This window comes from Zeugodacus cucurbitae, chromosome 3, assembly GCF_028554725.1.
Source record: "Zeugodacus cucurbitae isolate PBARC_wt_2022May chromosome 3, idZeuCucr1.2, whole genome shotgun sequence".
Taxonomy (NCBI): Eukaryota; Metazoa; Arthropoda; class Insecta; order Diptera; family Tephritidae; genus Zeugodacus; species Zeugodacus cucurbitae.
In genome coordinates this window covers 1,614,400-1,631,635 of record NC_071668.1, presented here as the reverse complement: position 1 = coordinate 1,631,635, position 17,236 = coordinate 1,614,400, and the positions used below count along the sequence as shown (strand labels likewise).

Genomic DNA, 17,236 nt, shown 5'->3' with positions numbered 1-17,236 from the left:
TCCTCCATCTCTCAGCTAGCAATCGCATTTCCATATTGACTTTGTTTTACGGAGAGCCAATTCCGTAGAATGAAAGAGCCTTAACGCTAACGTCCCCCCACCCGAACAAGCAGTTTGTTGACGTGAGACTGTTTTTTATGCTCTTAAGTGGCTGAGTGAAGACTTGACTTGATGTGACTGTGAGGAAGGTGTCCGCTGTCTTCAATGCAGCAAACGAATCAAATAATTTAAGTAGACTTGTTGTTGTTATTCCATTTTAATTCAGTTCTGTAAGGTGCTCAGTTTCATTGCTTCTCTCCCTTCACCTAGAGTGGCGGTGCTGTGCCACCGCTCCACCCATCAGCCGGCTTTTCGACTGACCGTTTCTTAGTGTCTGCTGCCTCAAGTGTTGAAAAGATAAATTTCTCTGCTCGTCGGGTTAGATTCTCAACTTTTCGACTCGTTTGTGCCGCTCGTCTTGTGATCTTTTTTTGATTTTCGCTGCTTCTACATTTCGCTAATATGATTTGTTGTTGGCGCTTTTTGCTATTGTTGTTTTTTGACAGTTGGCTGGTGGCTGGCTGGCTCGTTGTGAATGGCCGTTTACTCGTCGCTCAGGCAATTGTCGCCTCCATCGATCAGCTGCTGCTGCCGCTGCCGCTGCTGGGGCTGCGGTCGACACCACTTGCTTGCCTTTCAGCTTGCCACTCGAGTGCGTTTCGCATAGTCGATTCCAACAACACAGCACGGCGTTCGCTCTGCATTCAAATTGTACTGCCGACGCTTTCGTCCAACTCGTCGCTCTGTTGCGAATGAAACGCTACCGCCTCCGTGGCTATCAGCGCGTCTTAGCTGTTTCTGCCAAATCCGCCAAACAACTGTTTGCGGCGCGTTTGTTATGTTGTGCCTAAGCTATGCCATGTCGCTCGCCGCCAACTGAGCAACGCACGGACTGGGGCGAGCAGGCGCCACCTGACATTTCGCCAACAGCCGCCGTTTGGCATCTTCATTCATTGGTCAGCGTGACAATGGAGCGGTTGTCGTGTTAACGGATTTTCGAGTTGTCGCCGTCGCCACTTTACGCATTGCGAACTCGTACGTGGAGCGTGTTGCATGCGTACGCTGAATTACAAAAGCGAAACGCTTCGATCAAAGAAACCGAGAAATATTTAAAATAAAGTGCTTACGAAAAATTGTTGAACGAGAAGAACAAGAAATTACTTGAATGGCAATCAGTGTAAAATCAAAACAAAATTTTTTTAAAATTATGAAAAATTTGTGTTTAAATAAATAAATGATTTTATTAGAAACTATTGACGTTTGTTCGAAAACAAGTCATACGCCTATAATATCCTCACTGTGTGATCGAGTGCAAATTTATTTTCAAAGTGTTAACATTAAGATAAAATGCTTCTGAGCAACAATTCCTCAGAGGCAAAACAGCAACAACAACAGTCCGCAACAACGACATCGCCGCAAACCCAATTTAGACAGCAAAAGCTGTACGACAATCAACAACAGCAACTACAACAACAATATAGTCGACAGGACGTACGAAATTTCACTAATAACAACAACAACTACTACTACAATAACGATAAGCATAATCTGAATTATTTGCCCGTTAACGTGACACAACAGGTCCCGCCAGCCTCAACGAAATCCACACCCACCACCGCTGCCGCCGCCGTGGCCGCAGCCGCTGCAGCTGCCACATTGTTGCTGAATCAATCTGGAGTTTTCGCAACCACCGCCGCCGCGGCAACTAGAACAGCGACAGCGTCAGCAACCACAAACACCATCAACGGTAATTCCTGTGTCGGCGCCACGGATTTCTCAATCGCTGCGATAATGGCGCGAGGCGCGAACGCCTCGAGCCGTGAACCATCCGAAAGGAGTTTGAGTGAGTAATGAGATGTACTTATCGTTCTTACATATTCAACAAATTTTTGTTGTTGCTGCACATGTGTGCCGCTTCCGTTTAAAATTAATAACATACATATATGTACGTGAGCATTTATTGCTCATAAACTAAAGCTAGAAATTATGTTTTTAAAAAGATCTAGAAAGTCAAGACTGCATTAAACATTATATAAATATAATTATTTGCATATGAGTGACGAATTTTTTGCCTCAACGGATTCATTAGTGCCTTTAGCCATTAATTACATAGCATTCGCCAATCAGCCCTTTGCCATATGATCAAACTATACAGGTATATTGTTATAGAAAATAACTCATTCTTGTTTAGTTGACGTTGCTCAGGCGACTATTCTTGAAAAAATTGTAATTTAACCAATTAAAATATTAAAAATTTCTATACAATTTACTATCCAAAATATATTAAATAAATAAATTTCTGAGGGAAGCAATAAGCGAACTGTTGAATAAGAATACCAGAGTTTTCTTTAATTAAAAAAATTGCTATTTTATTGTACTGGAGCCATAAGTAATGAAACGCATATAAATTAATGTTAGAGCCAAGAATTTAGCTTTATTATAAATATTCAACAATGTCGGCCAAGTGACCGTCGTGGCTGGTTCGTATAAATTCCAAACTATAGGCTCAATTTTTGACGACTTTTTGCAGCAATTGGGGCTGTATGTCAACAATAAACGTTGTTCATGAGTAAGCCTGTTTATTATGGCAAACCAAACTGAGTATAAGTCAAGTAACAGTTGTCAGAAAGACCAAGACCTAGACCGAAAAAGTACTGCCGCATACTTCTAAAAAAACACCCTTTTTTCTATTATGAAATAAATCGTCTTAATTGCTCATATTTTATTTATTTTGAAAAGACGGAATACATGATTGTTCAGTATATTTTTTTCTAGAGGTTACCGAATTTTTTACAGCAATGAATGTGGTTAATAACTTCTCTCTTTCTTCTCAAGTTATATTTTCTGAGAATTTTCCGTAAAATTTTTTATATAATGATATTTTCAAATAATCAAATCATTAAAGTTTCAGATAAAAAAAAAAAACACAATTAATAAATAGTTTTTCGACTATTCGGAGCTAACTTATATTACTCCACAACTTCGAACATAGTTTTATATTGATAGAATCAATTTTGGATAAAAAAAATTTAACCAATCGCCTCCCCAATTGCTTCAAATTTGATTATATTCATTTGAATAATCAATAAAAAAATTTTAAGAAATTATTAATTGTTAAGTCAAAATATTATATACTAGCAGATGGCGCCGGCTTCGCACGGGAAAGTTATAAGTTTTGACACACTTGCGTGGGTTCATTTTAAAAAAGTAAAATGAGGAAAATTCGAACAATTTTTTTTATTTGCAATGAGCTAAAACTTAATTACGACCTGTAGTATTTCGTGTCCGCTGTCTTTCTCTCTGATTTTGAAGGCTTTGGGAACGCTCAGAGCTCGACGCCCTAGTGCGATTTCTAATATTTTCTAATATTTTGTTCTTCAAACCGCTGCACACGCTCCGTAGTCGACTCCCAAGCGCGTACTTGGGGGTTTTGATATTTTGTTCAGCAGCTGTAAGCGCTCGTTACTCGACTCTCTGGCATGCGATTGCGATGCGAAGAGAATGACTTGTAAGACAATTTTCAGTTTCAGAATAAGATACTCCATCACGGCGTCTTTTTGATACCCTCACCTGGGAGCTATTTCCAGAAAGTTGAGATTCTAGCAATAAATATAGCCTATGTTACTCGGGGTGAATGTAGCTTTCCCATGGTGGAAGAATTTTTGAAATCGTCACAGTAGTTTTTGAGTTTATTTATTACAAACATACATACAAATCTTTCCTCTTCATAATAGGAGTATAGATATGATTTCAGAATATTTCTTTATCAAATTGACAACGCTATCTATACTACCCATAAAGATTATTAGCAAAGAGAGCACGTACAACAAGATAGTCGCCAAGGAAATACTAGTTAATTTTAGCAAGAGTCTTTTGGAACAAAGTGTACCAGAGGGAGCCATTTAAGAAATTCTTATCGCCTCAGCTCTCCAGCAAAAAATGTAATTCAAACTAGTTATTTCTAGATTTCGGTAATTTGATTGACTGTTGATTTATTTACTGTTCATTTACTTTTGTATTTTCTTCATTCAATTTTGACTATTATTTGTGTTTTGCTTAGAATTAACGTCGGACTAGTGTATTATCGGATTAGATTGCCGCACACAATTCACGCTTGTTTTCATTAACTGCTATTCGGCTATTTGGCCTGCGAAATAAAAATAAAAAACTTGTGGTCAAAAGCAAAACCAAATTATGTGTTTATCAAAAGTGTTAATAGTATGTTAATCTGCATATCATGACTAGAAATAATTTTGCTTGTCTGAGACTGCTATGTATGTTGAAACGGAATTATTTGTTCTTCAACCTTGTTTCAGTCGTCGGCGTTTTGATGTGTATGCAAATATTCACACATTTCGAAATCAGTCAGGCAAATCAAAAAAAGGTTCACGCCCATAAATAAACATAATATATGCAGCTGAAAGACTCATAATTATTATATATTACAACCAAAGTGTTGTTGTTGTTGTATGCATAGCATATTTATGTGGCATTGTGTCCGCAAATAAACACACACACACACATTTATTTATGCAGATTAAGAGTAAAACGCCTCGAAATTGCCACGGCAAAGTGCTACTAGCCAAGAGGCACTCGGCCGCCGCCAAGCGCCGAGACGGACGAGACAGCTGAGATGGCTGAGACAGCCGACAGCGCATGCAAATAAATGTTTTTCACACTTCAACATCGTTGAATGGAAGAGGAAGCGCATCATTTTGGGCTTTTCGAAGAAATCAACGCAACCACAAACTAGTGTGTGTGTGTGTGTGTGTTAGTATTTGAATTACAAGTGTTTTGTCAGTTCTTCACGTCATTGTGATATGCAAATTCCAACAATATTTCTCACTTCTATTATAGGGTGTTGAGAAGTGACAGAGTTGACCAATAAATCTGCAAAAAACACAAAACTCGCCGCAAATTATGAATATATTTGAGCTTAATGTGTAATTTTATAATCTAGCAGGTTTGTGTTGAAATAGTAAATGAGTATGACTATGAAGCAACGCGTTTAATGCCATAGTTTATGTGGCACTTAGTTGCAACACCCAATAAATCGAAGCTTTTTCTGAAATCCACATTTATTTTTTTACACATTTGATTTATGAAATTAAAGCCTTAAAGCTTTTTAATTAACTAAATCGTGCTATGATATGTAAATATGGTGACTTGGTAGATACATGGAACAAATATTACAAAATTAATTTCACTTAACCTTGTTCTTTAGAAAATAAGTTACTGTTCTCAGACATCATAGAATGTTTTCTAGAAAGAACTCACTGAGACTGAGACCTACGTCACAACAAGAGACCAATCAGATAACAGAAATTGAATCAAAAAGTAGGTCTAGACAAAAAAAGGAATGAAATATAATATATAATTTACAACTTCATATTCAGGATTAATTTAAAAAATCCCGTTAATTATTTCATAATTCAAATAACAAAAAAAAATCAAACAGATACAAATATTTGAATGATAATGAGTAAAATAATAACGGAAATATGTCATATTTGATCACCTGATAATTGTCATAACACATTTTCAATAAAATCATTGCCATCAAGAATAGCAAAAAAAAAATGACGAAGTATTCAGCAAATTACCTAAATTATTGATATTAAATATAAAAATAAATGAATAAATATACACCAATACTGCATTACACACATACATATATACATAGATGCACTGCCGTGAATATGTGTGAATGTGACCGCAAATTGTTGGCGAGCCAATCGGCCAATTGGTCAAGTCATTTGCATGAAATAATTTCATAAAACAAATAATTGAATTTCCTATCTGAAATATGCATCTGCGCGACGCCTATTACGCACTGGGGGCATGCCACATTCACTCACTGCGCTGCAAGTGCATGCAAATTTTGTTTGTTGTTGTTGCTGTCATAACAGCCGCCAACTTAATTGTGTCTCATTAGTGGCAGTGAATGCATACTGGTTGCAATGCGCAACCATATCCATTCGCAAATTTACATACATACATATATATATATAGGAGTATATGGTTGGATAACCGCCCAAATGAGCAATTGCGATAACAGAGGGGACGTACTGGCTGTCACAGCAGCGTGTAGCTTTTGACAGCTAGCGAATTGTAGGCGCAAATGCTAAAATGCGCAGCGAGGGCTGGAGTGTCACGTTGTCAACGGAACTCCTCACAGTAAACCTAATACAATTGACAGACTCGCGCTGTTCACACATCTCTTATGTTTTGGAAGCGAATTTGCCAATATTAATATAATTTACTAACAATTAACGGTATTTTGTAAACAGATTCTTAAATTTTCTTTTACTCCCTTTCGTTCCCAGGTCCCGTTTCGGTGGAACCCTATCCCGAGCCTGATGATGATGTCGATGTGGATGTTGATGTGGTCGACTGTAGCGATTCCGAGTCGCCGTTGGGACGTGCAATGCGCGCACATCATCGGCATCAATTGCAGCAACAGCACCTGCCACCGGGGCATCACAAACTGCAACGCCACGCTCACCACACACACAGTCAGCATAGCGCCAATGCAAATAATGGTGATAGTAGCGGTGTGCCGCAACAGACGAGGCGCAGCAGCAGTCGGGGGCGCGCTTCACCGCAGAGCCCCAACAGTTCCACAGCCAACGACGAGGATCGCCTGTCGCCGGAGCCCGCGCAGGTAAAACGCAAAGTCAGCACAACCCACCTCTAGGTCCACGGAATCGATCGCGACTAATTTGATTTTATTTTGTTGACAGTCTGCGCCGAAAATCGTCGGCTCCTGCAACTGTGATGATCTGCTGCCGGTGCAGTGTCACCTGGAGACGAAGGAACTATGGGACAAGTTCCATGAATTGGGCACCGAGATGATAATCACCAAAACGGGAAGGTGAGTCGATATGCTATTATCTAACTCTAGGTATTACGGCAGATTTTACAACAGAAATGTTGAATAATTCTTCACTCGAATTTCAATTTTGGACTACCAGTGAAAATAAAATTCCGTAAGTCTATCGCCTAAATAGATTCCAAAACACAAATATTGTAAGGAAACTAGTAATTTGGTCGCAAGTCCGCGTTGCATGTTGCAAATATATATGTATCTAACTTGTAACGCATTTCCATAGTTGTGGCATGTGGCCGTTAGCTACATGTTGTTGTCGTTGTTTTTTCCGTTTTCGCAAATATCCTTTGCTCTTTAATTACGAACAGGACGCCGACAATGCGCACGCATTCTGCCTGCCATAGCGCTGCCTATGGTGCGAGGCAAAGTTGACTTGTTGTCACAACGCTCAGCGGGTCACTCATTAACTGCTTCGTCGTTACCCGCTCGGCAAATTGTACCCCTTTGTCAAGTTGGCCAAAATGTGGGTGCACTTTCGTCACACATGCCAAGCGTAAAAGCCTGGCCACACTCGTGTTGGCGGCCCTCGGCTGGTGACAGCAGTCGTACGTCGGCGTTTCGCCTGCCTCGCTTTGAAGATATGAATCGATGTCAGCACTTCGTTTGTCATTATTTTAAAGAACATATTTGTTTTTGTACTCTGCATTAGAATTTCCAATGCGATTTGCATGTGTAGGAGTGGCAGTGTGGTGCAAATATTTGCGAGAAATGTGGAAATTATTACTTGCGCAAAATAAGTTATGTTTTTGTTTTTTATTAAAAAACAGCTTAACTCAAAATGCTTCATTAGTGAAGTAATTTCTTTCAAAAGTATTTTATAACAGTAATACAATTTTAGTTCGTTTACGAAATTGACCATTCTGTGATAAAACTGTATTTTAAATCGAAGTTTCTTATTTACCAATTTTATCTAATGTTTTGTCCGCTCATGGTTTGAAGTAGACACACTGTGCATTTGCTATCAAATGCCACATTATCAGTTGTACTTACATATTTTACGCTGGGTAGTCGCTATTAATGGCTTGTTGCCGTCATATAATGGCAGTCGTATAGTTTTCTATGACTCCTTGACATGCAAATACGCATGCGTAATGCAAATTTTTCAAAACTGTCGGTGTAAAAAAATGCATTTGAAGATTCGCAATATACGCATTTCAGCTGTTTATATACTAAAAGGGTGTGTTTTTTAGACTAGTGATCTTCAAAGAGAAATAAAGTTAATTTTAAGAAATTAGCTTTATTATAAAGTTAAGAGTTTGCAATTATGTTTTCGAAAAGTGACCGCTTGAATAAATTCCAACCGGGAGACACAATCTCCGACCACTTTTTGCAGCAATTGAGGCGATAAGTCAGCTGTAAGTCTGATCATTTCGAAATGACAAACCAAACTGAGTATAAATCAAATGACAGCTGTCAAAAAGACCAACTCCGAAAAAAATATTGCCTCATTGAATCCCACACGTCTGAAAAAAACACTCCTTATATAGATATAATTACGAATAACAGTCGGAAGATATTAACAAATCGCCGGGCGTACCATATATCTGTCAATGAAAAAAGTTAAAAATCTCCGCTTTATGACACCGTTATTCTTCCTGAAAAATCCAAAAACTAAATTGTACATAATTCTCTGCTTGAAAGATAGAAACATTCGCAACTGCATTCGAATCAATTTCAGCACTCTTCATAGGTTTTATATATTCTATCTGCGACTTGCAAGAATCTGCCTAAAACTATAACATTTTACACAATCTCTCACACGAATCTTATTGCGAGCATGCTCAGGGCCTTTGTCACTGCTTTGTGGCACAAAACGCAGAGAGTAACACGGTTGCGGTAAGCAGCGGCATAACACGTGGTCAGCAAAGGTTTTTGTTACGCAGTCAGTGGTCGCAGCGGTGCCACCGACAACCAACTCACGCACAACGTTGCAACGTGCAACAGTAGCAAAAGTGGTCGCAGTGGTTGCACAGTCGTGTTTTTCAAGCCATTGTTAGGCGAGTTAGTTATACTTTAAGTGCCACACATACAAGGCAACCAAATGCATTACTAATACACGCACATACATACATACTTAAATAAATGTAGCAAGTCAAGTCAATATGTAAAAGTGTGTGTGTGTGTGTTGAAGGTGCCAAAATGTTTGCCAACATACGATTTTATACGCTCCGAGCGATCGAGTGAGCGAGCGAGCAAAAGACAGTAGCGACAGCCACTCGGCTCCACATGCCATTTCTGAGAAATTGAAAACACAAATTGAAAAATTGAATTTCACCAAATTGGCATTTTGTCTAATTGCCACAAAAAGCAGTTGTGGCGTTGAAAATTGTGATTTGCACGCCACACCTCGCCGCTCATGCAATGAAAATCCACTTTTACGGCCGATTTTGATTGACGAAAAGTCGAAAACGAATACGCTTATCAGCCGTTTGCGTCGGCGTTGCAATGGCGTGTGAATAATATGAAAAGCATTTACACAAAATACTTACCCAAACACACACACACACACACTCAAACGCACGTACGCACACGCACTCGCCTCGCCTCAGGCATTACAGCTTTTTACCGCTTTTTATGCTTGACTATTTTACGAATTTGTTGATATTCACTATAGTTTTTCTCGCCATAAAATGTGCCATAAAATCGGCACTTGCCACTTCCCGCCCACTGAATGTGTGATATGTGGCGCGGCGCCGCCGGATTTAGACTTTCGCACTCCTCGTTCGCTCAGCGAAAATGGAGCTACGCGTGTGTGTGTGTGTGAGTGGTGTTCATGTAAGGAAAAATAGTAAGTAAGTAGCAATGAAGCACTGAAGGAGTGCTTGTGTGTAATGTTGGCGCTACTAAACACACTGCTAACCGTCCATAAAATGTAAATGGCGAAGACTATGTATGATTTACGGTTTTCCGTTACGATTTTCCCTACGCACACGAAGGCCTGCAGCAATGTATAGCACTCGGTCACACCCCCTCCCAACGACTCTGTCGTCATTTATGCCATGTTTTCCCCTTTCATCAGTTTATTTTCACTTACGTTTTACGATGTTCGTGCGAACGAGTGTGCGACGAGCAAGCAATCGTCATATGAATTTATTCAAATACAAAGCCATCTCTCATAACCCCTCAATGGAGTAATACCTCGCCATTCGCTTTACATTTTTTTACTTTTCACTTGTCTACCCCACACAGACTCCGGTCGTAAAATATAGTTGTGATAGCAAAGCTGAGGAGTAGCTGGGTTTACAAGGGATACTTTCGAAAACCGCAATACGTTTGTCCATATAATAGTCCTTGTGAGTGATTGAGTAGATTCTATAGCTTGTTCTTAAGATACATCGTTACTAAAGTTTGTAAAATCTATAGACATTGTTGGGTCTCATAAACTTGAAAAATCATATTTCCAGCACTAGTTTCATTTCACTGATTCTTATTGAGACCGTTTTGAAGTAAGCTGTGATATAATGCCACATGGCAACATTGGCGTTAATTACTATCTTTAGGCACAGGTAATGACTTAATTTAAGTATTTTGGAACATATTTAACCTTTGACCTAAGTTTAGTTTCTTTTGAATACTACTGATTGCACAGCGCGCTGTTACCAAAAATGTTCGCATTCGAAAAATGCGCCGAATTGCAACAACACTCTTCGCTATGCTTGCAACACGCACCCCTCACATTTTTTTCAGACACTTCTGCAACTTCTGCTTTGTTTCGCTGGCTTTTTCTCAGCGCTGACGCTCCCGACTAGTTGGCTTGGCTCGCTCGCTTGTCAAGGCCTTATAACTCAACACGATATTTTTTCGTGAAGTGTTTTTGACATTTCGAAAATTATGTACACAAATGAGTTATGCGATTGTGCACGAAACGCCGAGCAGCTCGGCGCGTCGCATTGTTTGAGTTCATTAGCGGTGGACATATACCAAACATGTGTTTGTGGATGGTTGTAGGTTGCTGTTAAAGATATAAGCGCTACGATAACCGTTCGCAGCTTTTCACTGTTTTTTTTTCTTGAAATTCTGTTATATTTTAATAAATGTGCACTACAATAGTGCTAATTGTAGCATGCCGCATGCGGTCCGCCGCACCATGCCACCACCACCACCGCAGTCAGCGCGCTGAAAGCAAAACAAATTCTTACACAAACTCACTGCCCCAGCGTCGCGCGCTGCAGCGTTCGGCGGTGCCTGTTGACGGTATGGTCTGGCGGTGCGTGTGGCACCACTGGCTGAGTTGGCTGAGTGGGTGGACATCATAAATTCATGCTACAAGTGACACAGAAAAATAAACAAGTGAGGCTCTTAATTATTCCGCGAAGCGAATGAGGTTGTTCAACACGCCTTTATTTGATATTTTCGCAATAACATCAATTACCGCTAAGCCATCATTAGTACAGTTAGCTATTTGCTTTATTACTGTTTATTGATTTCTCTTGGCATTTGCAACTTGTTGGTTATGCTTTATTATTTATTTTCAACGATGGAAATAAGCTCTCCTCTACACATGTACCGTTACAAAATGTAGCATTTTCGCATTATATTGACCAACCTTTCTTAACCATCCCCTCTTTTGTGTGAATACTTATTATTGGAGAATTATGAAATCGCTCTTCACTAACTCTCGCGGTTGTTACGCTCGGCAATTTCATTATCAACACCTCGGCAGCGGCGCTCGTTAATCCATTGCCGACAAATGCGTTAAAACTAAATATGCAAATTTCGCCACTTTTTATGACAACTCAACACATAAATTTCGAATTTTCAGCAGCTCTGCCGCAGCGTCGCGACGCGTCGACGGTCAGTCTGCCTACAAGCGCTTACGAAGCGGTTTATGTGTCTTCGTGTGTATGTTTGTTTGTTGTTAGCGCAGCGACTTTGCGGCATATCTATGTTGCAACCTGCAACGTGCCACACTTAACATGTACAGACAATAAAATGCGCCTCTAATGCCGCGCTTACGGTACCATTGCTTGGCGGTCACACGCGATCCTTATCGCCCCATTCGATAAGAGGTGTGCGCATTGCTGTTTATTACCGCGCCAACAACAACAATAACAATAGCAGAAACATGCCTTTGAACATTTGTTGGCTGGCTTTTATTATTATTTTATTAATTTCATAATTCTTACCGAAAACCAAACCAGAAAGGGACGAACCTACAAATGGACGAACATACATACATATATATATACGAGTATATGTATATAAAACTATAGTATTTGACCAACGACCATGAAAGGTCCCCTGCATTCATGAATGTGGTGGTCAGTGGAAGCATTCGTTCTCGTTTTATCGCTATTTATTAGGCCGGTTGCACCTCCGCTCCCGCCCGCCGCCTGCACAACTCAATATGCTCAAAAGTAAAATTTTATTGCGTGTTCTCTGCCTGCTATCCGTTACACTGCGCTTTGTCTTCTGCTTCGTTCAGGTAGGATTATTCTAAACTAAATTTCACGTCTTCTTGGTCTTCTTTCTTTAAAAACAGCAGTATTTGTTGTTGCTATTGTTGCTGTTGCGATGATAAATGTCCTTCGAATTAGTTCAGCTGCCGTTTGACGCCGTCGAATGAATTTTTCACAATGAAATATTAATTAAGTCATGAAAATTAATATTTTATGTAGCAATTTCAACGCTCTGGTGGTGTGGGTACTCATATACTATACATGTATGTGTTTGTCGTATATATGTTTGATTGTGTATCGCTCTTTTATATGATCGTAGTGTTGGCGGTGCTTCTCGTTTTTGAGGATCTAGGCGTATTAAATTTTTATTAGCTCTTGATGTGTCCAACTGATATGCTAATTTGTGCCAAATGATATAAGCTTAGCGATTGCAATGCTTCCACTTTGTTTTGGGCAAAGAACAGCTCTATAAATGAAAGGTAGAAGTTTCCTTAACTTTTGAGTTAAAGTCAAATTTGGATTACTTTCAGTGAAGTAATAATTATGGAATATAAAAATGTTCGTGCTCTCTTTAACCGCTGAAAAACACTTGCCAACAAAACTACTTTCTTTATGAATATTACTGTTGAACTCTCTGATATTACCTGCTTAGCTCACACCGCGTTGCCTACTTCTCCAGCTCTAGCACAGCGATGGCTTTATTTGCTCGTATAATTTCGGCCTCCCACCGGTTTATGGCCCAATCACTTATGATTTACTTAACAACTTGGCACAACGTCTATTTAGCCTAGCAGCCTTAGCAGTATTTGCATGTTCACAGCTTATTAGCCGCGTATACAAAACGACTCCATTAAAAATATGGCATTTCGGCAATTTTACATTAACCGATGCATACATACATACATACATATAGCCATTAACATTATATTTTAATTTTCGCTGAATTTTCATAATGTAACTACAAAAGCTACAGCTCATTCCTAAGTAGAATAATTAAATGCTGTCGGCAGGAGTGAGGTTTAGGAACATGGAAAATAAAAAGAACTTAATGAAAGTTAACTTCTAGACCCACTTGTATTCTTCTCTTTATAATTTTCAACTTTAAACACTGAGTTAAGCAACATTTGAAGTCTTTGCTCTTGCTCCTTTGCTCTTTAAGCAATTGAGTTCGATATATAAGTTTATGGAACTAGAAAACGAAAACACCTGATCAAACCTGAAGCTAGAAGGGTCTCCCATAGATATAGATATGTTATAGAGTTAAAATACACGCTCTATTTAATTTCTTTATTCCACAGACGTATGTTCCCCACCGTGCGCGTCAGCTTTTCGGGTCCTCTGCGTCAGATACAACCACCCGACCGTTACGCTGTGGTGCTGGATGTGGTGCCGATGGATTCACGACGTTACCGTTATGCCTATCATCGATCGTCGTGGCTGGTCGCCGGCAAAGCGGATCCACCGCCTCCAGCGCGGCTTTATCCACATCCCGATTGCCCTATAAGCGTCGAGGCGCTGAGAAAGCAGGTGGTCTCCTTCGAGAAAGTGAAGTTGACAAATAATGAAATGGATAAAAATGGGCAGGTTAGTGTCAATGTTTAAAAAAATAGTAGAATTATAAAATTTACGAAAAAGACTTGCACTAATGTGGGAATGGTACGATCTGGCAGCACAGTAGAAAAAGAAGAAGACGTTGAATGGTAGTAGTTGAAGACGACGAGCGTGAGTAAGACGTGTGCGACGTGCGGCAGCGGGTTTTCTTAATTCGTTTTAATTCATATTCAAATCATTTAAAGTATTACATATAATTAATTAACATTCAAATAAATCATTATAATCATTTTCGGTAATTAAAATAAAGTGAAATACATCATTCCACACTAATACTCAAGTGAGAAAACACTCAAGAAATGAGTAAGCGATGAGTACGAATTGTGAATGTAATAAGTAATAAGTAAAGTACAACTAAAATCAAAAGTCACTTGCAAGGATATACCCAAAGCATAAATATTCGTATCTCTAATATTCGTTTTTTTCTCTCTCAAACCATTTCACAGATCGTCCTGAACTCCATGCATCGTTATCAGCCGCGTATTCATCTGGTGCGACTCGCACATGGTCAGACTATACCCAACAACCCGAAGGACCTGCAAGAGCTGGACCACAAAACTTTCGTATTTCCGGAGACTGTATTCACAGCGGTTACGGCTTACCAAAATCAATTAATAACAAAGTTGAAAATCGACTCGAATCCATTCGCTAAAGGATTTCGTGACTCCTCGCGCCTGACGGACTTTGATCGGTGGGTAACATACGACTGCATATGTACACATTTAGGCTATAACTAATACACAACAACAACAACAAGTTGTGCTTTTTATGAACTTTGGAGCTACGAGCTAGCAATTGACCATTCATCAAGCTATCGCTTTGTATCGAAATTGTTTTTGTTCAAGTTGCCATTGGCTATACGAATTCTACACACATCACTCTTTGTGCTCGTCGCATGTCTTGCCGAAAACAGTTCGGTAGTGAAAATGATTAATTGCATTCGACGCTTGTCAAAATACGTTCACATTCTTGTCTCACCTCAGCCGCAGTCGCAGCCGCAGCCAGAGGCAAATACAGGGGCGAGGGCTGGTGGTACCAGAAAAAAGCCATCAGAAAAAGCCACAAAAGCCAATTTAGCAATAAATAAATTTTCAGCAACAATTACGCCGATCACTTGCAACGCATGTTGCGTGCGGGCCCTTGCTCCAGCGCTGGTGAGCCGTGCGTGCGCTGGCGAATGAAGTGTTAAAAAATATCTGGCATATCATAAAAGCTGAAAAATATTCGGCACGAAAATTTGCCGATTTTGGATGTCGAAAAAATTGAGAGATAATAAAATCCGGAATGCGTGCAGTGTTGTAGTGTGGCAGCGAGCAAAAAGCAGTAGGAGTTGCAGAAGGCACGCAGTGTTGCAAGTCTGTGGAGAGATTTTTTATTGTTCGACACTTTCGCTGCAAAGTATTGTAAACTCGGCTGAAGGCAGCCGGCAGTGCAGCGCTGCGCCGCTTTGGCAAATTAGCAGCAGCAACAATAACAACAACAAAAACAATAAAACAGCGTAAACGCTTTGGAACAGTAGTACGCTCCTACATGCCATACACGCAGCGTAATGCCGATTGTACAACAACACAATTAAGCAGCGGCCGTCAGCATTTTAGGTTGGCCGAGAAAATTATAGGTCGGCGCATTTAACTTTGAAGCGCAGTCGTACGTGCAACACGAACATGATCAACTAACGAAACGCTGCTAATGACGTACAATGTTATGTTATTTCTACAACAACAACAACACAATGTATTAAAAAAACATTGCCGCATTCATTCGATGTTGTTGTTGCTTTGTATGTGTTACTACTTTTTATTGGCATTATTTTCCTACACATTTTAAACTCCCTTCGTGGTGTTGTACATGTTGTTTGTGTTATCCGAATGATAATTGCAATTGCAAATGTGACGATAACAACAATGATCACATATATCCATTTGCTAATTCGAAATAACAATGTGGTCTAAGTAGTAGTTAGCGTTGTGTTACAGAAGTCGGCCTTTGGCAATGTAATGAGACCCAAATCATACATTTTTTTTTTAATTTTTTATGATTTAGAAAAAATATAAAATTCTAAAATTTAAATTTCTCACTCACAGTGATCCCATGGACTCCTTCTTGCTCGAGCAACATCTGCGCTCGCCGCTGCGTTTCTTTCCCGACCCGCTAATGGCGCAGCTTTCACCGCAAGAGGCCGACGCCGCGTCGCTCGCGTTTCTCGAGAAGGCGCGTCAACACCTCCAAATGTTCGGCCGTTCGCCGTACACGGAAATGTTGCTACCGCAACTGTACCAACGCCCGCCAGTGCTGAACGCCTTCAACATCGGCATGTGGCAGCAGCAGTGGCCGCAACTGACCGCCGGCTTCATAGCGAGCGCCAATCAACAGGCCGTTGCCGCACAAGCGGCCGCCGCCGCTGCTGCCGCGGCCAATGCGTGCCGCACACCACCGCCACCCCCGCCATCGACAATAATGGTCGGAGTACCACCGCCTCCACCGGCGACCACGCCCTCCTCGTCGGGCTCAGCCTCGCCAGATATGCGCATAAGGCACTTCCAGCGCTACAGCCCGTACCAGGTGCCGCATCCGCAGCAACAACAAGCGCAGCATCAGCAGCCGCCGCTAACGCGCACTCCCCCGCTATAATGGGGAGAGGCGGTCTGCAAAGGGGATTTAAAATGTGCAATCTGATATGTTCTTTTTTTTCAATTACGCCGAATATTGATATGCTAATTTTTGTTGTTGCCAGCTGTGTGGTATCATAATTATTTGTTAAATATTATAATTGCTTTGCGCGAATACTTGGATGTGCGTTTACAGTATTAAAATTAGGCAATTGCGATAATGATCACATGTTGCAATGTAAAAAATGCTAATTCAAGTGAAATCTGTTTAATTTATTGTATTTGTAAAAACGTTTTACTTTATTTGTATATGTATATGTTCCTAATCAATTTGTGTATGTTTGTAGTGCAGGAATGAAGAATACTTAGAAATATATATGTACTTGTATAAATATATATATAAAAACTATGTCTAGCATTGTAAATCTAAAACAATAATAAATTAATGAGCTTTCAAAAATTACGAAAAAAAATTGGAATTAAAAAATGGACGTGGAGGGAGAGGTTAAGGCGGAGAATTATAAGAACATCTGTGTTTAATAAATTATGCGATGAGAAAATATGAAATGTTCAAAAAGCCGTTATATGTATCTGCAGTATAGTTTCCATAAATTAGTTAAATTATTGTTAATCACTTGCTATAGCACAACTCTTCCATCCGCGTACAAAACAGTAGCCTTGTTCAAGGA

The 17,236-nt window shown here is 39.9% G+C and overlaps 1 protein-coding gene across 2 annotated transcripts; it reads left to right on the top strand.

Moving 5' to 3' along the window:
* The first annotated feature begins 666 nt into the window (after positions 1-666).
* LOC105209721 (T-box protein H15) lies at positions 667-16,986 on the top strand. Of its 2 annotated transcripts, none has more exons than XM_029038713.2 (6): positions 667-1,882; positions 6,366-6,703; positions 6,783-6,913; positions 13,626-13,911; positions 14,385-14,629; positions 16,023-16,986. In XM_029038713.2, the coding sequence occupies exons 1-6, from the start codon at positions 1,387-1,389 to the stop codon at positions 16,567-16,569; spliced, it is 2,043 nt and encodes a 680-aa protein (XP_028894546.2). In that variant the 5' UTR covers positions 667-1,386; the 3' UTR covers positions 16,570-16,986. The 2 variants fall into 2 exon arrangements, with proteins under 2 accessions (XP_028894546.2, XP_011178595.2); XM_011180293.3 differs by having other exon boundaries at positions 668-1,882; positions 6,366-6,715.
* The last annotated feature ends 250 nt before the right edge of the window (positions 16,987-17,236 follow it).